This window comes from Harpia harpyja, chromosome 6 (genome assembly GCF_026419915.1).
Source record: "Harpia harpyja isolate bHarHar1 chromosome 6, bHarHar1 primary haplotype, whole genome shotgun sequence".
NCBI lineage: Eukaryota > Metazoa > Chordata > Aves > Accipitriformes > Accipitridae > Harpia > Harpia harpyja.
Window position 1 is genome coordinate 60,269,062 of NC_068945.1, and position 24,388 is coordinate 60,293,449.

The 24,388-nt window shown below is 38.0% G+C and overlaps 1 protein-coding gene across 7 annotated transcripts in view; it reads right to left on the bottom strand.

The window, feature by feature from the left end:
* The window catches only part of PCLO (piccolo presynaptic cytomatrix protein), a 396,779-nt gene that overhangs the window by 134,962 nt on the left and 237,429 nt on the right, over positions 1-24,388 (bottom strand). For 6 of the 7 annotated variants that reach the window (XM_052789184.1, XM_052789182.1, XM_052789181.1 and 3 more), the window contains exons 8-9: positions 20,206-20,354; positions 12,592-12,673 (exon numbers count right to left, since the gene is read on the bottom strand). In XM_052789184.1, the coding sequence (XP_052645144.1) occupies positions 12,592-12,673; positions 20,206-20,354 (231 nt within the window). The remainder of the gene's footprint in view (positions 1-12,591; positions 12,674-20,205; positions 20,355-24,388) is intronic. The other variant, XM_052789180.1, reaches the window with a different exon arrangement.

Here is a 24,388-nt window from a genome sequence, read left to right on the forward strand (position 1 = left end):
CACCTGCCTAGTGGATGAAGGGAAGGCAGTGGATGTAGTTTTTCTGGATTTTAGTAAGGCTTTTGATACTGTCCCTCACAGCATCCTTCTGGACAAGTTGTCCAACTGTGGGATTAGCGGGTTCACGGTGTGCTGGGTGAAGAAGTGGCTGAAGGGCAGAGCTCAAAGTGTTGTAGTGAATGGGGCTAGATCTGGCTGGTGACTGGTCACCAGTGGTGTTGCTCAGGGTTCAATACTAGGGCTAGTCCTGTTCAATATATTTATCAATGATCTGGATGCAGGAGTTGAATGCACCATTAGCAAGTTTGCTGATGATACCAAACTGGGAGGTGATGTTGACTCTCTTGAGGAACCAGAGGCCTTGCAGAGGGAGCTAGACAGATTGCAGCACTGGGCTATGAACAATGGGATGAAATTTAACAAGTCCAAATGCCGGATCCTGTTCCTAGGACAGAGTAACACTGGGCACAAGCATGAATTGGGAGAGGGGTGGCTGGAGAGCAGCCCTGCAGAAAGGGATCCGGGGGTGCTGGTTGACAGCAGGCTCAACATGAGTCAGCAGTGTGCCCTGGCAGCCAAGAGGGCAAACCCCATCCTGGGGGGCATCAAACACGGCATAGCCAGCTGGTCAAAAGAGGGGATTATCCCGCTGTATTCAGCGTTGGTGCGGCCTCACCTTGAGTACTGTGTGCAGTTCTGGGCCCCACAATTTCAGAAGGATGTGAAGGTCTTTGAATGCATCCAGAGGAGGGCAACAAAGCTGGTGACAGGGCTGGAAGGAATGTCCTGTGAGGAGCAGCTGAGGACTTCGGGTTTGTCAAGGTTGGAGAAAAGGAGGCTGAAGGGCAACCTCATTGCTCTCTAGAGCTTCCTGAGAAGGGGCAGCGGAGAGGGAAGTGCTGAGCTCTTCTCCCTGGTATCCAGTGATAGGAGTCGTGGGAACAGTTCACAGCTGCGCCGGGGAGGTTCAGACTGGACATTAGGAAGCATTTCTTTACTGAGAGGGTGGTCAAACACCGGAACAGGCTTCCTAGAGAGGTGGCTGATGCCCCAAGCCTGTCAGTGTTTAAGATGCATTTGGACAATGACCTTAATAACATGCTTTAACTTTTGGTCAGCTCTGAATTCATTCTAGGTCCCTTCCAACTGAAATATTCTCTTCTCTTCTACTCTAGTCTAGTTTAGTCTAATCTATTCTAAAGAAGATTTCAAGTGTCTAACAAATGAAGAGTTACTTTTGAGAGAAATCCATACCTACGAGAAAAATATTAATAAAATTGAATGGCCAGTATCTTTTCTGCTTTTTGGCAATTAACCTACTTTTTGACTTTCAAAAGGACATTTCACTTGTCATTTCATATCCTTCCAGACATCACAGACTGTTTCAATGATGCATATACATTACATATATACATATAAAAAAATGTATATTTGAGTAGTGACCAACAACTTGACACTAATGAATTCTGTCACTGGTGACCTGGCAAGCATCACTGCAAAAGTGTTTTAAAAATTCATCATTCTCTTTTCCTTAATTCCACCATTAGGTATTTTGTGTCCAATCAGACTTATTTGTTCTGAACTTGTGTAGCTCAATGTATCTCAGACCATTATGAAATCGTATACCCTTGTATATTTTGTTGTGTCACAGTAGCAACACAGCAGAAAGACTATAATGTATTTTGCTGGAGTAGGCTGACCATAACCTGAGCTCTGCAATTACAATATTTGGTCTTTTCTGTCCATTATGGCTATAATAAAGGTCAGATTGCTGCCAATCCGTTGCTGTTTCTCTGGTCACAGGGAAGCTCATGAAATCTTATCATCTTTTTACTACTTTGCTGAACAGCTCCATTACAGCCATTAGAGTATAAACAGCCTAGATTTCCTGGAACTCTTTCAGCATCTAAACAATGATTAGTCTTGCCTTTCCAAACAAATGTCAATAACCCCTTACATAAGTTACAGGTTAAAAAAAAACAAAAAAAGGACAGAGAAAAACTGAGTAATTCAAGGCATACCAGGCTTTTGCTGGTGTTGGTGGTCCTGCCTTTACACAAAGGTGCAAATTAAGTTTCCAGGAATGTTTTCTCTTCTAAAAGTAAAGAGAATTCCAGCACCAAATGCAGGGACTGATATTGTTTAATTATTAGGTAAGTCCCATACAATAACAACAACTTCAATACTGGCATAAGAATGCAGGCATGTGACCCAGAAGCTCTGTGCAAACATTGTTCATGTGCTAACTCAAACAAATATTTTCTCTGGGTTAATTTTTCAAAGTATGAAACCACTTGTCTGTCTAATTAGATGAGCAAAGAAAGTAAGGAAGCAATTAGAATGTGCAACAGATTTTCAGTAATCACACATGAGTTTGTGTGACTCGGCATTAGAAACTCTAAGTATGAACATCAGCAGCAATCTGACTCTTGTCACAGTTAGATACAGAACTACATGAATTTTTAATAGACTTTTAGGTGACTGAATTTTTCAGAAGGATATTAAAAAAACACTACTGATTTGGATTTCTAAGATCCTAAGAGCATGCCCTTCAAGACGGTAGTTGAAAATCACTATTTATTCTGTTTCTGGAAAAACCGTGGTTGTTTACCACCTTTGGATATTATGTGCTTTGAAGTTGAAACTACACAGAAGTAAAATAGGAAAAATTGAAATCGGCTTGAACTGCAAAATGCAGATGAAGGCTACCACACATGTCTCTGAGTAGTTTGAAATTGAAGATATGTTTAAACCTCAAAATAAAGATTAAGTGTTTCATTTCTGATCCATGAGCCAATGCACAGACATACCACCAAGGGAGGAAAAAACACAAGTCCAAATACAGGTTTTGTCACTTTCTAACAATACTTCAAAAACAAAATTAAAAACCAGAAGGCTGAATCATAGCAAGGAAGCACAAAAGTGACTTTTTTTTGGTCAAGGTCCAATGCTAGCAATTAGAAAAATGCATCAGGTTAAAGAATAAACGAGACATTAGGCATGAAAGATTTTGCAATGTGCCAACATACCATGCTATAGCAATGAGAACATATCAATCAAATCAAACAATACTCTTCCAACTCCATTTGGCTGTGCACAGAGACAGAGCATACCTTCCTCTTGTATTCATTTACTGGACATTATCTCCCCCAGCCTTATCTAGACCAGACATATGCTAGAGTGCTGGTAGGCCCTTATCTGTCGGAACAATTTTACACCATGTTCCATTGTCTGTATGAAACAGAATTGTCAGCTGTAGAAAAAACAACCATGACTTCTCTTTGGAGAGTTCAGACTTAAAAGTCCCATGAAGAAATGCAAGCTATTTATTTAGATATCATAGCTGTGATAAAGCAATCTGGAAAGTCTGGAGAACAGACAGAATGGAAACATGACAAAGCAAACAAAACCAAGTTAGATCAGGCACTTGGAAAGCAGCAGGGAAAGTAATGTGTATAATTAAATCCAGGGTAAATTTTTATTTGCACTATTACTCCTATGCAATTCTCTGGAATACATAACATGATGATCCATATCAGAGCTTGGTTGCCTAGACAGGTACAACATTTTCAAGGTTGTGCTCAGAATTGTTTTGGTGCTTTCTAACAAAATTAGCTTAAATGAAGTTGTTTCCTAGAAACATGATTAAGCCTACTCAGTTATTCCACTTCTTGGCCATTGGCAATTAAAGCATAAAATATACATGAAGCCAAATCCTGAGCTGCTGAAATTCAGATATATTCCAGTTGTTTTAATAACACAGCATTGATTTATATCAGCTGCAAATCTGCTTCATGCTGATTTGCACACTAGTTATCATCCTGAAGGATCATAAAGTGCTTTATGAATTAGCATCTTGGAGCACTTATCTACTTGAAAACAAGATACAGGCCTCTTCTTTTTGGATGATCTGTCACATCAGAGTAAGAGTACTCAGGTATCATCTATGGCAGACTGTAGCTTTAAGTCTATAAAAAACCTGTAGACACTGAGATTCATCTGTGTTTACTGATAGACACCAATGGCTCAACAGATACCACTGACTGTCAGCTGAACTTTTTTGTTTAAAATGTTAGTTTTGAACTCTCACATCCCTATCAGCTTTCGTATTTAAGAAACAGTAATAGAGTTAATGTACCTATGATATGATTTACTATAATATGTAAGATATATAGGTATATGGTAGCTATAGTATAAGGCATAAACAAAAGCCTTTAGGAAAAGAGCAGTTCCCCATTAAATGCAAAGAAGTAATCACTGCTTCACAGAGTAGTTCAGCCACTTTATTCTGGCCTTATATTCTTAAGTACCTTCTGTCAGAGCCACGATGAAGGGCTAAACAAACCTTATTTCTGACCTAGTAAGACTGTTCTCATGTTTAACAAATTTGGGAAAATTTTGCTATCTTCAATAAATAACAGTGATGATTATTACACCTGCTAAAAATCTTGTCCAGGGTGTTGTGTAGACTTGTCCAACATACAGTTATGCTAAGAAGGAAACAAGAAACACATTCCTCTCCTTCATTTTGCATTATTTTTCCAATAATCATGATGCTGATATTTGGGGAGCACAATGGCTTTGTCTATAAATTCTTTTTATGAAGATGGTAAACTGGAGGACAGGGTTAAGAGGAAACAGAAACATCACTCCATCCTATCACCTACTGGACAGTAGTTCATGCTGTCTATGTGGAGTGCTGATGCTATCCGAAGGTAAGATATGCCAATGGTGACACTGTTTTCTTAAACATATACATAAATGCAGACATAGTGACCTTATTCACTGTAAACTTATACTCTGGAGCACCTTGAGACTTTTATCAAAGGCTAGAAAGACCATTCAGTCTCGGTCTCGTCGTCAGGACTGCATTAGTCAAAACATGATTTGCACCCTTCATCTGTTCTGAATTTTCTCTCCCTTCTTTGTCATAGTGTTCTTGCCCACATAGTTTTATTTAGTGAGCAGGCCTGTATCTAACCACATACACTCTCCTTCCGATTCTAAAATGGAAGGACTTTTAAGCAAGTCACAAAATACCTTAGATTTACACATCTTAATAGTTACAGCTAAGTGCAGCGGGGAAAAAGATTTTCTTTATATCTAGTATGAACCTCTCCTGTTTTAACTTAGGCAAATTGCCTCTCATCCTCCTGCTATGTATCACTGTGAAGAGCCTGACTCCCTCTTGTTGATAAGCTCCTCATTGGTACGGGACGGCTGCACTTAACAGCTACCCAGTAAAGCCTCTGCACACTGGAAAACTCCTCCTGAAGGAAAACCAAAGGAGTATCTCACCCAAATTACTCTCCTGCCCAAAGAAATCAACTGATACAGTGTTGCATGGATATCTGTCATTAATGGGGAAGAATTTGTGGAACTATAAATTGTAAAATACCATTTTTCCAAAACAAGTAGTGCCTGCAATCATTTAAGTCTTTGTAAAAAACTCTAAACTTTCCTTCTTTTCTCAAAGAGAAAGACAGTATCTGGTATTGGTGTATAATTCATTAAAACCATTATAATATTCATATAAATTACCCCAAATAAGTGAAGGAATTGTATTTCCTCTGTTGTTAAACTTCAAATTACCTTTTGACTCATTGCTTGGAAAAGATCCTAAGCTGGCAACAGCAGAGACAGAAGCTTATGGTTTATTCTCAGAAGAGGTATCACAGAGCAGCTGCTCAGACTGTCCCTGGGAAGGATTGTGTGGCCATTTGACAGTTCATTTCTTACAACCATTCCTTCTGTGGATACAGGCTAGCTTTATGTTTGGAAATAGGAACTGTCCACAAAGACACATGTTGAGAACTTCAGTTCATTGCACATGCTCTTTCCCTGATGACATCAGGCACTGCTGAATGAGGTTAGTAACTGTATCCAATCATTTCTCATCTAAGTTGGGTTTGAAGTCATGTCTTTTAGTAACAAAGTGCCTTACTTCTCTTGTACCCAGCTTAGGCTGGTAGTAAAATAATTTAAAAAAAAGAAGGAAACAACATAGAAAAATAACTTTTCCACATTTTAAAGTGGGGGAGTTGACAAAATGATTTTTAGTCGTTTTTCTTTTTTTTAAAGAATAGGCATAAATCTCCTAAGACTTGGCATGTCACATCTTATTTGTGATATACTCATTTGATGTCTCACACAAAATGAATATTTATAACAATAACTCGACTACTGAAAAAGAAAACCAGCATATGAATTAAGTGCATAGTAATTTACTAGTCAGTTTGCTGTTTGTTGAAATTAACCCTTCAAAATGCAGGGTTTTTTGTGACAGGGATAAAGGTAATTTATTTACCTGCATAGTTTGTTCCTTTAAACACTGCATTCTTCACTTCTGTATCAAGAGACTGATATGATAATTTTTTTCTACTCACTAGAAGAAGCTGTCAAATGAAGGAAATTTTCAGTCTTTCCTGAGAAAATGGTATATTCTCAAACCAACAAGTACTGCTGTCCAAGACATCAACAAGCAGCAAAATAAAAACATTTTTCTACAGAAAACAAAAAGACAATTTCTGATCTAACATGCAAATTAGCACTCAAATAGGCATTTTTCTCTTGTTGACGAGGAGCGAAGTAGTCCTTTAGACAACCCGTCCTCTACAAGTCTTTTGATTGTTCTATAGCTCCTTTGTCCCTAAGCCATATCTGTTCATCTCATCTAATTTAAGATCTCTACAAGACAAAAATTGTAGTCTAAGTTAGTCACCTCATGCTCCCTTTATAATCAATAGAGGAAAACAGCCATATCCAAAAGGTGATTTATTTAAACTATTTCAGCCTCTGATTGATTGCCCTTTGTAACTGCCTCATTCTAGCGTAATTATTAAACCTATGCATGTTTTTGATAGCCAGTATGCAGAGAAGGGAGCACAGGGTCTTCATTTTCCTCTGAGAGTCATTAAGATAATTTATGCCTTACCTGCTCAGTGAAACCTTAAACTGACATTTCTGCATTATTAACTTTTTCTAATGTCCTTGACAAGTTGTCTCACCAATGATACACATCCCTGAACGTTTCATCTTCTAGTCCTTCATGAGAAAGTGCTGACCTGAATTACTTATGTCCAAACCAGAGGTTTCTGCTTTGGCTTCTGTGAATCTCATTCTTACATGCCAGCTTTCCTCTTGGCTTTCCATGGGAACCTGGGGCCTGACTTAACTCTAGCATTCAGTGTTGCAGTGACCTGTTTCTGCAGCCTTTTCTGCATGAGAGCTATGAAAGCAAATTGGACCTTTATAACCAGTAGACACATTGCTCTCTCAATTACCTCCACTCAGCTTAAGATCTTATTAGACACCCTTCAACAGATGTTCATACACTGAAAAATGCATAAGCAACCAAGCTGCCAAAAAGGGTTAATGGAAAGTATTTTAAATACACACACTAGTGCTTTTCAAATTAAGTTAATTTAGACAGAAGGCCCATAAACATGGAATATATGATCTGTATCTCTACAAAATGTTTCTAACAAATACAAAAATTTGTTTGTGGTCTTTTTTTTTTCAATTTAGAAAAACTGAATGGTATTAAGTTCTTTCTAAGATTGCTATTCAGGCACAAACAGACATCTCTCCTTCCCTGTATTTCCATTCCTGTCCTCACTTACCACCTATGACTTCACCGGAAAAATCTCTGACGTTGCCTGGCTGTAACACCTCTGTCCCTTTCTGTTTATGGGTTTTCAACCTTCTGTGTCACGTCTCTGATAAGGACGGAGTGTTTGAGGGAATGATGGCCATTAATTAGGGATTAAATCCTTCCCCAGTGACAAGCGAGTGTTAGAGAAGAGTACTGGGGTTTTGTGCAAAGTATTAGCTCAGTTTTTCACAACATTAAACCAAAGAAACAGGACAAGTAATCCTCTACGAAAAGAGTATGAGGACAAAAGGTGGGTTACATTTCTCACCCTCTGTCTTTGACTACTGTATCACATTCAACACAGACTGTGACTATATTTAACATATTTTTTTAATTGATTAGTAATCACATATTCACTTCAGTATTTTGCTGTAAGAACCAAATTTGCTGAACTTGCAGGTGAAAGAACCCTAAATATATAGGGTTATTTATTTAGATACTATCTATAGCAGTGAGGGCTTGATACAGGAAAACTCTTCAAATTCCCTTCCTCTCTCTTGGGATGAGTACCCCATGAGCTGCCATGCTGCGGAAATGTAGTGTTGTGTGCAGGAACTAATAATCCTTATGGAGAGTATGAGGCATCTCTGACGTGTGTGCAGTGTTACAGCTACCCTGTCATCCTCTTAGCAGTTTCACTGACATCACTGCTGATGTGAAGTTTAAGGACGCAGTCTTCTGCCCACAGTCTAATTCTCTTCTTTACTCTGCTATAAAGTTCACAGCTTTTTCTGAATTGCTTCTCTGCCTTTTTTTTTTCCATCAGAATTGACGAGGATGTTCCACAACACTGACAGTCTGGCTGTTCAAAGGTACATTTTGCTTCCTGGAAACACTGAATATCCGACCTTTGGAAAGGGAAGAATTACTTGTGACTCAGCCTAAGTGAGGCAAAGCAGCAAGAATTACCTTTGACTGAGTGCACTCATTGTACATATAGACCTACTGAGATGTGTCTGCCTTGTTGGGTTTTCGCCCAGTGTGCCTAACAAACAGCTTTCTGATCAGGAATAACACAATGTTTTTATCTTTACAACATTTCCAGAGGTATTGCCAATGCTTTCGTTACCTTCAATAGCCATGTCCTCGCTTCACTTTTTCAAATATAACTATGATGTGTTAAAAAACAGAAGAAAAAATGCTGGCAGTATAAAACAGTGCTTATGCTGCTACGCTAACGGATCCAAAAGGAACAAGGGATTCTCAGTGAAAACAAACTGAGTTTCTGGAGCATTAAATACTGCTATATTATCATTCACTGATCACTGCCATCATTGCTTTGGCACCTCAGCATAACCATGATGCCATTTTTTTTTTTTTTTAAATTGCAAATTATTAATCAATCTTTGCAGAGAAAATCCTTGGCAATTCCTTCACATCTATCAGCATTGCCTGAGGAGGGGATACTGCATACCTTGAAAAGAAGAGCTGGATGACAGCATATGTTAAAGAAACAAGAACCCTCTGGAGAGAGGCCAGCTAGCAAGTATACATTTATTTTTCATTCAGAGCTACTATTGTCTTTCCATCACAATTTTGGCCTGTTTCCTCATTAAACACCTCATTCACATGCTAAAATTTGCAGTAAATGTTTTTGTGTGCAAAATTATGCCAGATTATGTAAGAGGCACCAAAGGCATCTGTACCTCAGAGCCAGTTTTCATTAATCAAGAAAGCAAATAAACAGTGTATGTGCACATAATACGTAGTGATACAGCCTGAATTTTAAATGATTTGGGATTACTCTTATTATTGATATTCATAATGTGACAACTTCTGGATCCATAATTAGGCAGTAACCTCCACTATGGTAAGTATGTGATGAGATGGAATTAAAATTATAATGGTGATATTAGGATGAAATTCAAGCTTGCCCTATAGTTACAGCTGTGGTATAGCTGGGTACCTGGGCTGACCCAGCACACTGAGTCATTAATGATGTCCAAGGCTGGCCCAGGAACCCCTCAGTGAGATGAGGTGATGGGCTGAATCACTGGCCAGCTTCCCAGCAAAGCAGCTGATCAATAGTTACAGGAGCTCTCCAAGTGGGAATTGCGGACAGTTTGGGAGATTTTCCCGTGTAGCTCCTGCTGCGCACACACCAGTTAAGATATGCTATTTGTATACTTAAGATGTGTTCATTAATTCCCTGAGAGGAGAATCTGTCAGTCTCAGGCATCTCCCCAGGCAGCTCCTGCTGTTGAACTGACCAAACTGCACGCAGATCATTTAAATCATCAGTAGAAACTGTTCTTGTGTGTGCAGAAATGATCACATAGGACAGGCTTTTGTCCATAGCTAAGACAGAGGATTTTTTGTACATACTGTAAGATAACCAGAAACAATGGACCTACCAGCCAGCTGGCTTGTAAGAATCCAGCAACACAACAGTTTAGGGAGTCTCGTCCGATACAGCTGAAGATGCTACTGCAAGGATGGTTGCAACAGAGACTCCCATCGCCACCTGCACAGTGACTGGTTGTTCTCTTGGAGAGATCTGACTCCCCATGTGAGCTTTATTGAGGGTTGTTGGTTTTTTTAACATACACATACACACTGTGCCTATGCAAGAAGTATAAAGCAAAATAAAATGATTCAGCACCTTGTTTTGGTACTGTTGATAAGGAAGAGAGGGGGAGGGAGAAAGGGAGAGCAGAAGAAGGGGAGGGAGGGAAGAAACAAAGAAACGAAAAAGAAACCAGCCAGGCAACCAACCAACCATGACATCTAGATGAATATCCCAAAATCTTGTAGTGAGGTAGCTGTGGTGGTATAACAGTATATATTGTTTAATCTACCAATATTTTAAGTAACTTTTGCTGTATAATAGATTTCTAAGTCTGTCCCTGGTTAATAGTCATTGTCTGGTTAATAAACAAGGATACTTGCTATTAGATTGCAGATAATGTTTAATCAAAATTGGAATTTTTAAAAAAGTGAATAAAAACCATATGTGTGGCTCTGGGATAGGTCATTTGGAAGGCTGAAGGTTAAGCACAAAGCACTGCACATTTAACGAGAGCTTCTGTGTACTTTAATCCTTCAGACACAGAGAGGCAGGGAGGAAGGTAGGTACAAAGTCAAGGAGTTATGGTACTTCAATGGTGTACAAGGAGTGAAAAATAGAATTTCTTCTGGTTCAGGTCCTCTCTCTTGGTACCCTATTCCACCTCTGGCTCTTTTCTGTTCAATTTGCATTTAAGCCTTGTCATATTTGTAGGGAAATCTATATGTACATCATATAGAAGTATGTCTGTGCATGTCTCCAAGGGTGTATCCAGATTAAAAACCAGAAGTATGACTGCAGCCTGTAGACACATAGCCAAGCTTGCTTACTCCAATTAGAATCTAAGTACAATATAGCACAGCTACAGCAGCAAGCAATCCCAGTGAGGGCTATGAAAACTTAGCAGGATCCTGAGTGAATATTTGATCCTGTCTGATTTCATGTTGTGCAGGGCATTAGTAAATGGGAAGTCAATATCTAAACCTTGGTTTTCCAGTCATTGCTTACAAAGCCTTTACTCTGATGCACGGTAGGTTGCTGTGGTTGCCAGCACGAGAGCTAGTAGAGAATTTGGAACAGGCATTTTACATTGCATGAGGGTAAGGAACTTTACAGAAGTGAGCAGGCCTTCGGCAACGTTAAATCACGAGCTATACACAGTTGTGTGGTTGTAATTCCACTCCTTCTTGAGTAAGAGAGCAACTTGGATCACAGCATTACTCATCACCCCGCAGGGCAAAGATCTCCACTAGGATGTCAAGGGGCTGCCACGGACTGCAAGGACCCGGCGCAGTGGGGGCTGACACGACAGCGGACCCGGTGGCTTCTTTCAGGCTGTGCTGTGTGGGTGGAGGGGTCTTTCTGTAGCCTGAAATCATCAGTGGGTGTTACACCGACTAGCAAGAAAATACCTCATAATATATACAGAACATTCATTTAACACCCTAAATATGAGGTGGATACTGGGGGTGGAAGTGATGAAGATTTTACTGCCAGAAACCCTGTGAAAACAATATTTAGCAATTCAAGTAAGTTCGTGCCACTTTCTACTTAATGCTCGAGGGAACACCAGCGCTGGGAGTCGGTAATTACTTCTGCACAGAAACAGAGTTTGACACACACTATTAGAATTTTTTAAGCGAGTTAAAAGAAAGTCTGACGGTTCCACGACAAAACCGCTTACAGCATGTACCTCTGAAAGAAGACAAACAGCATATTAAAACCCCTTTGAGTTCCTTATCAGTATTAGATGTGAGAAAGAGTACAATTCCAAAAGCTCAAACAGACAGACCTTACCTGTGCTAGATCTTGTAACTGGCAGCCTTTTACAACTTGATACATGAAAACAGCACACTGTGCTCCTGCTCACAGTCCGGGAGGTGAATGAATCTAACCTTTGCCACTTTCATCTCCTTTGCAAGCAGACTCAGACTTACACGAGCATTTGTGTTAGCATTAGGGAACAGAGAATAAATCTGAAGTCCTGTGATAAATGTCTCTATGTGAAGATATCACAGAAAAATGGGATCTGATGGTTCTGCTACCCCCCTCTGTAGAACAGTTCCAGTAGAGAAAGAATAAAATTGTTTCTGTACATGTCGAACACCTACACAAGCCTATTTTATAGAAACTTCTCATACAGATAATATAGTTACATAAAAAGCAACAGCAAAACAGACTGCTCATATGTATAACGCAACAGATTTTCCCTCTGTTTTTAATGTCTGTATAGCTTATATATCTTGAACAGATGTTGTGACCTTTTTTCCGCACTGCTGCTTTCTGTTATAACCAACTAGCAAGATTTAAAATGACCACTGAATTTCCTGCTGCATATGACACAGGAACTATTTTTAATACTGCAAATGTTTTGCATGATTCATGCTAATCAAATTAATTATCACGTCTCATAGAGGGTTCTTTTTTTTACCTGAAACTGTGTGATCCTTTGGGTCTCTCAGTAGTTTGAGCCTTGCATGAGGGAAAATGTACTGCAGGGGCTTCCCATTTATCTGAGGAACACAAATATGCATGTCATAAAAAGATAAAACCACATCAATTGTATTAACTGTAGACAGTTGAAACAGAAACAAACAAACAAACTTATTTCATCCAGGGAAATATCACAACTTCACAGTTCAAACACTCCCCCAAGTTTCAAGACATTTGTCAGACTGCAAAATTCTTCTGCAGGGGGAATGAATATTTGCTTGCATAAAGCCAGATTCATTTTGAATATGGCTTTAGTTTAGATTCTTATTTCCTAATAACTAGGAGGTGGTCACTGTCTTCTGTAGCTTCTCTTAACATTAATCCTTCGTCCAAGCAATGTTCAGGAGAAGAATGAAATTAAATATAATTCCTGTAATTGGTATAACATCCTGTTCATACAGACCTAAAGAAAATGGTGGTTGAACGTGTAAACAGCCACAAGTTACTGCTTTAGCTTCAGCAAAACCACATCTTCCAATGTACTTCTTGTCATCAAATTTCAAAAGCCTTTTGAAAGACCCAACCTAAAACTTTTAGGACTACGTTGTATATGAAAATGTGCAACACTCACTTGGGCCAATACTGGAAAGTGTCCAAGCTGAAAGAAGTGCATCTCTACAACACGCACTGAAGGGCCACGTTTCCAGCTGGGACGATCCCACCCGCCCCACGGTACGGGCACAGGAGTGGCCATGCAGCAGGGACTAACCCACTTGCCAGGGACGAGCGCCGTGAGCCCACGCCAAAATGCCTTTGCAGGAAGCGTGTGCGTTGCAACACTCACACAGCTCACACCTACCACACGCCCTCTTTGCCTGCAGTTTTGGTCTTTTGGAAGGAAAGCAGAATCCATCACCTCTCTGCCACGGCGGTGCTGAGCCTGAGCGCTGCACCCGGACCGAGAGGAGAGAGCGTGAGTGACTGCTCCAGGCTGAGTGGCAATGGGCTGCGACCTGGGGGAGGCAGATTCAAGGAGCCAACGGGACAATATTAATCAGCATGGATATGCAGCAGTCTATCAGCAGCCTGCTGCCAAGAGTTTATTACTATTATTTATATTTAAGTAGCATTTAAAGGGATTAAGCTTCTCCTGAACTAAGCACTTCAAACCCAGTTTCTGCCCTGGAGAGTTTATGACGTTAATGGATAGCACACATAAATGATGGGAGAGGAAGCAGAGAAGTCAAGGGACTGGCTTAGTTCAATCCCATAGTGAGCAGAGGAGTTCGTACATCTTTTGTCATAATTCAGTTTCTTATCCAGTGGATGACATTGCATCTAGAAGGCTGAAATCCTCCCGTAACACACCGAGAGTAGTATTGACTGTAATTAATCTCAGACAAAAAGGAGATCATGGATTTGGTAGTGGACAAGTACTCCAGAATAAATCAGAATTTGAGATCAGGCAGACTTTAGGACTTATCACGGAATTTTTGCCAGGACATAGGATCTAAAACTACCAGAAGCGTGTAAAGTGCCATGAGACTTCCACACTTATATATGGATAGGGACATTGCTATATTTTTAATGACCTTATCAGAAATTCAGCAAGTGTAATTTAACAGTAAAAATAAAGTCTTTGCCACATGTAGCTTACATAACATTGTAAAAAATCTGAAATAATGCATCTAATTTTACTTTTGATTAAATAAAAAAGAATACAAAATAATGCAATTCAAAAGAAGCAGTATGAACACATTTGAAGAGTTCCTTAGCTGGGATCCAGTTTGGTTGGAGCAATTCAATTTAACTGAGGAACACTGCAGCTCATAAACTTAAATTCACTTTTTTTTTAATTGCCCTATCTTATCTTTCTTTAGCAAGATTGCTTTTTTGAATAAATAATCCAAGAATATTCAATGCCATATTGTACATGATTTGCTGACAAATATATCAGAAAATATAGACCGTCTCCTACTTTAGTCTGTTACTTCCTCATTACTTTCACTTCCAGAATTTTATGATAAGTATAAATCTTGGTGATTCATATAGTTATGAACAAAAGCATTAAAATTTATTAGCATTCAGGGTAGCATATTATTTTTTTATTGCTGGTGGGAATCAGTACTTAAACTGAACATGTCGTTAGGCATTTACCTTCAGAACAGTATTTGCCTGAAAGTGGCAGAATAAATAGGAAAAAACAGTGGTATATTTGGACACTTGTAGAACACAAATTATTTTGTGTTTCCAAGTGTTCACATCGAACTTTCGCTAAAGGTGACTTCCCTTCACCTGAATATATGCCAGGGAGTCCTTCTAACTAACTTCCCCCAGTGAAGATACAGAGGGACCCCACTGAAGTCACACAACCACGACAGTGTAAATCTCAGCTATGGCACAGCAAGGGCAGTCCCTCCACTGCAAGGCTGCAGGAATGGAGGACGTGTAAGTCCCCAAACTCAGATTTAGGTCACAGGGCAAAAGGTGACTTGATCCCATTTATTTGCTACAAACCCCACAGATTCCTGCCATCTGTCCTTGCCATGAAGATCCTTTCCTCACCTTTCTGGGAGCTTCAGTACACTCGAGTAACAGTTCTTCCAGTTCAGCACTGGCAATGCCATGCTCTTCTCATCACAGACATGTTTGGACTCTCCAGTGCATCTTCCCTCCTATTATGCTCTTTGAGCTGACATGGGACTCAGGTCACATTTTTCTACAAATTACTCAGCAGGCCCTTGGGGGTTGCATCCCAGTGAGTAAAACGAAAACTGGACTATAAAGCATTTCCTCCAGGAATTTAAGCTCTGGTATTATTAGTCAGCTCAAAGCCCCTCCAAAAAATGGAACAAATGGTGAATAAATGTGCTGAGGTTTTCTAACACTGTTACAGAAAATCAGTTTAAATATACACTTTATTTTCCTTTTGTTGTCTTTACACGTTTTGTCTGATAAAGAAACTCTATGAAAGCTTCATATAAGGGAATTTTATAAGGTTAAGATGACAATTAAGAAGAATAAATGTCTTCAGTGCTGTATTTAAGTTTAAGAAATAAAATGCATCAAGTGTATTTTAGTATTCCAGGCAAAGTCTATAGCAACACCTATAACGTATTAACTGGTCTTTGGATCAGGTCATCAAAGCCACGGCAATTTCTGTTTTTAAATGGTGTTGCACCTCCCCTTCCACCAATATCTTGGACAGGGCCTGATAAGGTGAATCTCAGCAGCTACGCCTGGCTGTAGTCCTTTAGGAAATAGATTCTTCAAGGGAAATTTTACCTGAGTTAGGTATCCAGGAACAAGGCGGTGGATGTTCAAGGTGATGGGTTAGACAGTATCTATCCTAATTTCTGAATACCACAGGTACTTCCATGAGCACACAAGGCCTGTGAAAGCTGGCACCAAGAATTTCCGCAGCTAAGGTAATCCTGCCCCGCTACATCTCCTCTGTGCAGAGCACGAATGCCGAGTTCTCTTAGAAATCCTAAAGGTGGAAAGTTCTCTCTACTGATAGATCCCTGATGATGGAGATATTTTGCAAAAGAAGTATTGAAAAAAACTTAACAAATACAAAGTTCCTGCTCATTAATAAATTGCAAAGTGAGCAGCCTTTGCTTCTGCAATTAGGTCAGTACAGAACTCTTGACTTTTGATTTAGAAGTCATTCTGGCATGCAGTGAGAACAACATTTCTGGGTGACTAAAAAATGAGAAACTGCCTGCTAAATTCTATCTTGAATTACAGTGAAGGGGTGGCTAATAATTCACTCATTAGATTAGATGTTTCAATTTAAATTTGGAAATGTCCTGTTTCTCATTGTACTTCCAGAGAATCTGAATCACAAAATGCCTTTCCCCCTCCAAGCCTCAAACAGAGAAAGCAGTTCACTGCAAATTAAAATGCAAACTCCTTGCTAGTTGGAAAACAATCAAAACTAAGCAGGATGGACTTAAAGAATGTGGGAAAAAGTTGCAGGTAGCCTTCTGGATCTCTGTCACAAACAGTATTTTCTCATTTTAACCCCACTGCTCACCTTATGACCCATTTTTTCATAATTTTTAAATATTCAAGTGCCCCTAAAAAGGTGTGACTTAAATTTCAGGGGAATGGTGCAGACCCATGAACTGAGAGAAGCAAATACTTCTTGATGGCCTTTAGAAATAGGGGATTAACATTCAAAAGGTTGCATGTCTAGAGCCCTTGCCTTCTTTTTGCAATTAGAAAACTGTTGCCAAAGTGAACAGATGAAAATACACTGGTATTATGATGAGTTTGGGATGTTGTTATTCATTTCAGACTTAAAAAGACCTACCTATGATCACTGGAAGTTCTGTATTTAAAACTCCTCATTGAGAAGCTACTTCACTGTCCTTGTCATGATCTCTTACTCCCTTGGCACCTCCGTCTACCATTACTTCCCAACCTGTTTGAAACTGCCAGTTTAGTTCAGGATATACAAATAATTTTCATAGAAAATAATAACAAAAAAAGCCTTGATGGCTGGACATTTAAAGAAGTTGCTGGTCAACTGGCAGCGACTAAGCAAACTGTTGAGGTCAACAGGGATCGGTGAGAAATCTGCAATATTGTATTGATTATGTTTAAACCATGTTTACCCTCCTCAGGTAAGCAGTTCAGAATCACTATATTGGGAAACAGCTATTAAGATACTAAACTGCACTGCAATTTAATGTGATTTAAGAATACTATGTAGCACCACAGAAGTTGCTATAGAAACAAATATATTTTAATATTAATAATACAGTATGTGAGCTTAATCTGCCAGGTTATAAGAAATCCATGGAAATGTGGAAGTTCAGGGTTGTCACTCCGTCGCATTCCTGCTTCAAAAGCACAGGGTTGTGCTTTATTTATTACCTTTAATTGTATAAGCTCTGTGGGACATAATCAAGCAGTTCTGATTTCATCTAGTATGGAAATTGATGTTTCACACATGTGAAATAAAATCTTCTGGAATACAAATATTGTAGTGGTCAGTAAAATATTCAAATTTTTTACAAAGGAGAAAATACAAACAGCAAATTTACAGCCAATAAGTGTATTTGAAAACATTGACTGATATATTACAAGCAGATTAGTGCTGCTATTGATACAAATACTTTTGTGGCTGGTTTGTACTCAGTATGGGATATTAAAGGAGTTGCAAAGGCTTAATTACTATGTTAACTAGGAAACTGTCCTCCTAACTGATTTCAGGAAAGCCTCTGCAACAAAGAAAGCTCTGGGTGAAGGTGGACCTATTCAGATGGTCAGGATGAAGAATGATTGCCATTTTTGGTTCCAGAGTACACTATGCTTGGACACTACAGCTCTCTGTGCAGAACTGAGTTGTGGATACAGGAGACAGATGGCATGAGACAATGAATTCAGTAATTTTTTTGTTACAGAAGAGACAGGGCTGAAAAAGCCTTTAGGGAGTGTTTACTTTGCCTCAGCATACTCATTGGCCTGAAAATTGTTTATTTTTCTGGATAGCTTTAAAATATGAATGCTAAAAAATAGAGATGTTAATACTGATTTACTTGCTTCTATTGCTAAGTGTTTTACTTTCAGAATTCAATATGGCACTAATGCAACTTTTTTTAAAGGCTTTGACCCTTTTTATCTTGTCTTAATTTCCGGATGTGTCTGAGTATAATTTTTTTTTAAAGTTATCTCAAACAAATGTTCCCAGAAGATATTTAACATACACAAGCTCTGAGTAACATTTTGACAAGGTAGATGGAGAACTGGCATTTCTCCCTTCTGCAGACACATTGATATTATTTTGTACCAGTGGGTGAATGTCAGTAGCTAACCTGGACGGAAACATGAAGACGGAACTGTTGTAAAGCTTCTCCTTCCACATCACTTTTCTTCTGCAGAAGCTTTACAAGGCACCACACAGTATCATTTAGAACATGTTCACTCTCCAATTTCCATCCCAGATTTTACAAAACCTTAAAAAATGCCTTTGGCAAGATTTTAAACGTGGTATCTCTATTTCCGTAATAACATGGGGATATCACAACAGCTTCAGGGAGGAAAAAAAAATATTTTCCATCTGTAAATAATCCAGGAAAACAAGAACTCTCAGGCCCTTTAACCCTCCTCCCAAAAATTTTTGATCAAAGTCTTTCAACCGGTCCTAGTGTAGTGTTATTTATATGAGAGCAAAAACAAAGATCAGACCTTTGTGAGTAGTAACTTGCCTTGGAACTGTTTCCCAGGACAAAAGCTCTGGAGTTCTAAAAGTTACATACATCTTACTGACCACCTCCATATCACAGAGCTCAGGATAACAGTTACCCTTTTGGACAAGCCTGATTTTCAAATCAAATTTTAAATTTTACCTCGTGATGCTGCAGTGGTCAAATACAATTATGTATGCTCAGAATAATGCATGTTTCTCATGAGGATTAAAGTGCTCACACAGGCAGTTTTTTTATCTATTGCCAGTGATATTAAGAGCTGTGAAGACTCTAAAACATTGTTTATCCTGCAATAAGGCTGGTTCATATTGTGAGTTATTTGAATAGAATCCTGTAAGACTTGTATTTTGTAAAACCCTCTTTCTCAACAAGAAATGGGTAGGCTCAGTACAACCTAGGCTGTGTAAATCTCAATATATGCTAAGCTAGGGATAGGAAAAGAGGGAAAAATAAAGATAAATTGACAGCTTGTATTGTAAGATACTTGAATGCTTACTTCATAAAACCTATATTCTTACTTCATAAAACCTATATTCCATTGTCAAATGTCAGTGAAAATGCTCACCAGCAAAAAAGTTTTGAAGGCTGCATGACAGTAGGATATTCCTGTTTGTATGTTATCTGAGGAATTAACATGAGCAATATAATCTATTAAGTAAGTACCACAAACGGGCCATGCAATACCTTCTCTTGCATCCATTGCATCTCATGGAAAACAAAGTATAACCGTAATCAATCAGTAAAAATGATAGACAGTCAATTGAAGACCTTAAAGATCTGAAATATATAAACTTCATTAATACAAAGAGGATATATGATGGTATACTAAGGTGAACTGGATTTCAAAGTCAGCAAGCTTGAAAAGCAGAATATGGTATTTTTCTTTCTTGCTATAATAAATGCAACATTCTATTTATTAGATTGATAAAGTCTTGCTGATTTATTCAGTAGTTGATCACAGACTGTTGGGATTATATTGACCAACTGAAAGTGGGAACAAGCGTCAACAGGACAAAGCAACTCTTTGCCTTAAACTACTAAAAGAAGGGGCTTGAATTTGGATTCGATAAAGCTGATAAGGTAAAATGGGACTAACTGTTTTCTTTTTTTATTTTTTTTTTGAAAAGTAATACCTAATGTATAGATAGTACTTGTTAGCAGATTAACTCCTTTCAGATATGTTTCAAAAATCAAAAGACAACCTGCAAAATTAATACTAAATTGCAGACAAATGTTACTGTCATTTCATCATGAAGTACTGTATTGTACTGTATTACAGGTTCAACAGCATTTCAGCTGAATGTAGCTGGAATTTGATTAATCCTGTAGTCCCTACACTATTGGACAGTATGATTAAATTGTCAAACATTTATAGAACTAAAGGCACGGCTTACTTGACAGCTTACTTGATCTTGGTGTTGACTTGGTGGTCGAGAGTGGGACAACTTCTCTGGCAGCCTTCTGTCGAGGGCATGTCCATTCTCCAAACGAGACTCCCTGGGCTTGTCAAACCAATCTGTTTCTTCCCGACGGAGATGATAGGCTTTGAAAACCAAGGACAGGTCAAATGTTCTGATCCAGTGCTGGGCAAAGGGCAATAATGTGCATTGTGCATAGCAAACATGCATAGTGGTTACTAACTGGCCATGCAGCTAAAGCAAAGTTACAGGCGAGACTTGAGACATTGAACTCAGGCATAATATAGCTGTAAGTGATATAGCAAAGTGAGAAGGTTCTGTCTATGTCAAACCTATGGATATTAGATACCAGAAGAAACCCTCTGCCGAGTGCTATAGCCATTTCCTTCCTTCTGGCAGCTCAGAAATACACTGCAGATTTCACACATTTCTAAAATGTTCGATGAAAAAAAAATAGTCAAATTAGCTACTTTGCAGTAGGCTAAGGAAAAAAAAAAAACACCCAACCCCCCAAAAACAACCGTCAAAACCCAACCTCCATTAATTCCCAAGCTTCTGAACTGAATACTGTTCAAAATATTTTAGAAATAAACTAGAACTATTTATAAGAAAATTGTGACTCCTTTATGAAATCAGTATAATCCCAAATCAAAGAAGATATGAAGCAATCTATACTCTTTGTAATTCTAAGCAGAAATATTGCAGGTGTTCTCATTTTGAATTCCATCCCCCGATCTTGCAGTTTGAAACTTTGTGTGTGGAAAGTTAGCCAGAATGTTCTTTCTGCAATAATTTTATAAGACTACTGTTCTTATATTTGCAACAGTTTTAAACCTGTATAAAATCCATTATGTTAGACAACCTTTTGGGATCAAATAACACCATTTCATTAAAATCAGTTTTGCAAATAAACATATTTATGCCTACTGACTATTGGGTCAACCGACATATGTTCCACTCCATTGGGACCAGAATCAGCTCCTATGTGTTTAATAATATTTCCGCTATACAACATAGAGATTTTCATTTACGTTGCCCATCAGTGTAAAACAAAACAATGTGCAGCTAATTAGAATGTAATGAAAGTTTGAATTTTATGCTTTAATAAGCAAGATAAATTTGGAATTCAAAGAACTACAATATTTGTTTCAGCAAACCCACCAGAAATTGCAAACCTTAAATAAGGTCAGTTGTTGCTATAGTAACAAGAGTGAATGCAATTGTTCCATGACACAGAGGAGAATTTAAAATGAAAAATGGTAGTGTGCATAATCTTCTCTATTTAGTTGTTAAAGTAAACATAATCTAGTTGGTTTAACAAAAAATTGGAAAAAAGTTTAATGGGAGAAAAAAAAGTTATGTTTTTTCATTACTGTTTTATTAAATTTCTCCCAAACCAGGAGTAATATATATATGCATGATTTTTGAAAAATAATATTTTGTATGTGGTAAAAACAACATCCTATATTACATTAGGCCTTTGGACAATTCTTAATCTTGGTTCAGATATTATGCAGTCTCTTCCTTCCTAACTGTGCACAAATATAATCTAATATGAAACAGTTTGAAAATATTATTTAGATCAGCATATATGAATTAAATAGAAACATTATTAAAGGCTGATGCTTGTCTGGCTAGTGATTAGTTATTGATTAATTGCTCTCAATAGACCATTATGATCTAATACACAAATCCTTTATGCTTTACACATTTATGCCAATTGACTAGTGCCTGCACATAGCAGGCTGGTTCATAACTCATCCTGACAGAAGTTCTTACTGAAGCTTACATGAAGAACTTTTAATGCATTTTTCTGATCCCAGATACTAATGCTGACTTTCACAATCTGTGTCATTAGCTGAGCAGAAGAAAGAGTGATATTTTTTTTACCTCCTATCTCAGTTGAAATAACTTTTGCTGGATTTCTTCTTTTGAAAAGCTAGCACGTATGTAGAATCCCATACTGCAATTCAGACCAGCCCACTTTTTTAGCAAACTCCGATGAATGTGTGTATTTTACATGAAATTTAAAAAGTTATGTATGTATGTGTATATATAGGCACACACACGCAACACTCACATGTACATACACGCACAATTGGTTTGGGCTTGATTAGTTGGGAGTTGTTTTGTCTGGAAACCTGAGAACATCCAAGATGAATCACTGACAGTCTTGGAGGATACATGCTTTTTTCTAAGACTAACAATATGCAGCCAGATGGTTCCACCTGTAAAAAACCTCCTGCTGGAGTCAATAAGGTCCCATGCTGTTAAGCATGCACACAGTTTAACAAGGTGAGATTGAACTTCAGACTGTGGAGTCCAAGAAACTTGATCACATAACTAATAGTGATCACTCTGAATCCCACAGATGAAAAATTACAAGAGGTCAGCTGTGCTGATGTCTTGATGTCTTGATATTTCGATTTTAAACTTCTAAACTCTATGGTAAAATTAACAAATTAGCATATAAAAGAAAAAAAATCCTTTAGGTGAGAAAAGGTACATTTTGTATCTTCTCAGCTGACCAGCAGGGACTATTACATTCATAAAATTGAGTAGTAGCTTCAGCATCCTTGAAAATTAGTATCTTCAACATACTTAATAGTTTGTGGAAACTGTGGCAGCTGTGGGGTTAATAAAGAGCTATTTGCTGGATCAGAGCTTTTATGGTACTCAGAACCCTGAGAAAATACCAGGTGTTTCAAAAGCTCAAAACGCTATTTATTTTCAATGGGAACCTCTGGATGTTGTGCTCTTTTGACACTAAAGCCATTTTTTTAACCTGTTTGAAGTTTGGAATCCTAGTGTAGGTACTACTTATGTGCTGAAGCATGGTTTTAAGATTTGTTACAGTATGTAGGTGTACTTAGTGAAAAACAGAAGGTTTGGCCTCAAAGTCCTATTTGTGTTCTCTTCTGGTATTTGTTATGGAATGTGACTTACAAAAAATAAACAGAAAGTCAAGCACATCTCTCAATTTGAACCGAAGGAAAACAACTTAAATGTAAAACCTTGACTTACATTCATTTTTAAAAGTCTCTAAAGATGAAAATTCAAGCTTTAGCACGAGAAGAGTTTTCCTAAGATAGTGCTTAAGACTGATTTCTTTTAATGAAATCTCATCAACACCATGCAGCACTTGTTTAAAAAAAAAGAAAAAGCAAAGAAAACTGTTAAAAGACTGGATGCAACACGCCAGAATAGCTGTCCACTGTCAGGGCACTACAGAGAAAAGTGCAGTCCAGAGAGAAGGCGGCCATAACTTTCTGAAGAACTGTAATTGCTTCTTTGGAATACTTTTTATCTTACATCCAAATTATATGAATTATTTTCAATGCAAGTTACTTGCTATTAACATATTTGAAAATAATGGCATAAAGTGTTTTGATTTCCCAAGACTTTACAAAAAATGGTGCAAAAATAAGCTATTTGTGAAGAAACAAAAGCTTGATAGAAAAATATTGCTGAAAAAGGAAGCCCTGGTATTCAGGGACATATCATAATAAGGAACATGTGAATTGAGTTAGAATACTTCTGAAAGAGTATAACTAATCAGAGACTAATTGAAAAACAAAACATGCGCAACCTAAAATGTAACATGTATGCCTTGTACAAATATATAACAGAAACATAATGCACTGTAATGCAGAAATATAATTCCCTATGACCTGTTTATATGAGGTAGAAAAGCACCAAATAGGCTTTTTTTGGTCCAGTTTGGTTCTCCTTAGTTTTCAGGAGGAAAAGTCCTGTGTCTTTCACAATGTGACCCTAGAATGACTCTTAAAAATCACAAGTCCAGTTGAGACAAGATAACATCTACTTATTTAAGAAGAATGATATAAGTTACAACTTGGGGAGTTCCTCTCAACTGCCTTCTGATTTAATTATAGGACTCTGTGTGCTAAGAATTTAAGAACAGTGAAAACACTTAAACTTCTGATAAAAATAAAAAAAGCTGATGATCCTGAACCTCTCCTGGAACACAGACTTCATGAGGGGGTTGTAAATATCTAAGAAATATTAAAAGGAACTTACAGAACAAAACTCTTCAATATATTGTAGTATCAGGAAGGCAAATAGATTCAATTTTCTAATGCTTATGAAAGATTCAGCATATGTAAAAAAGCAATAATGCAATGATGAACACTGAGGT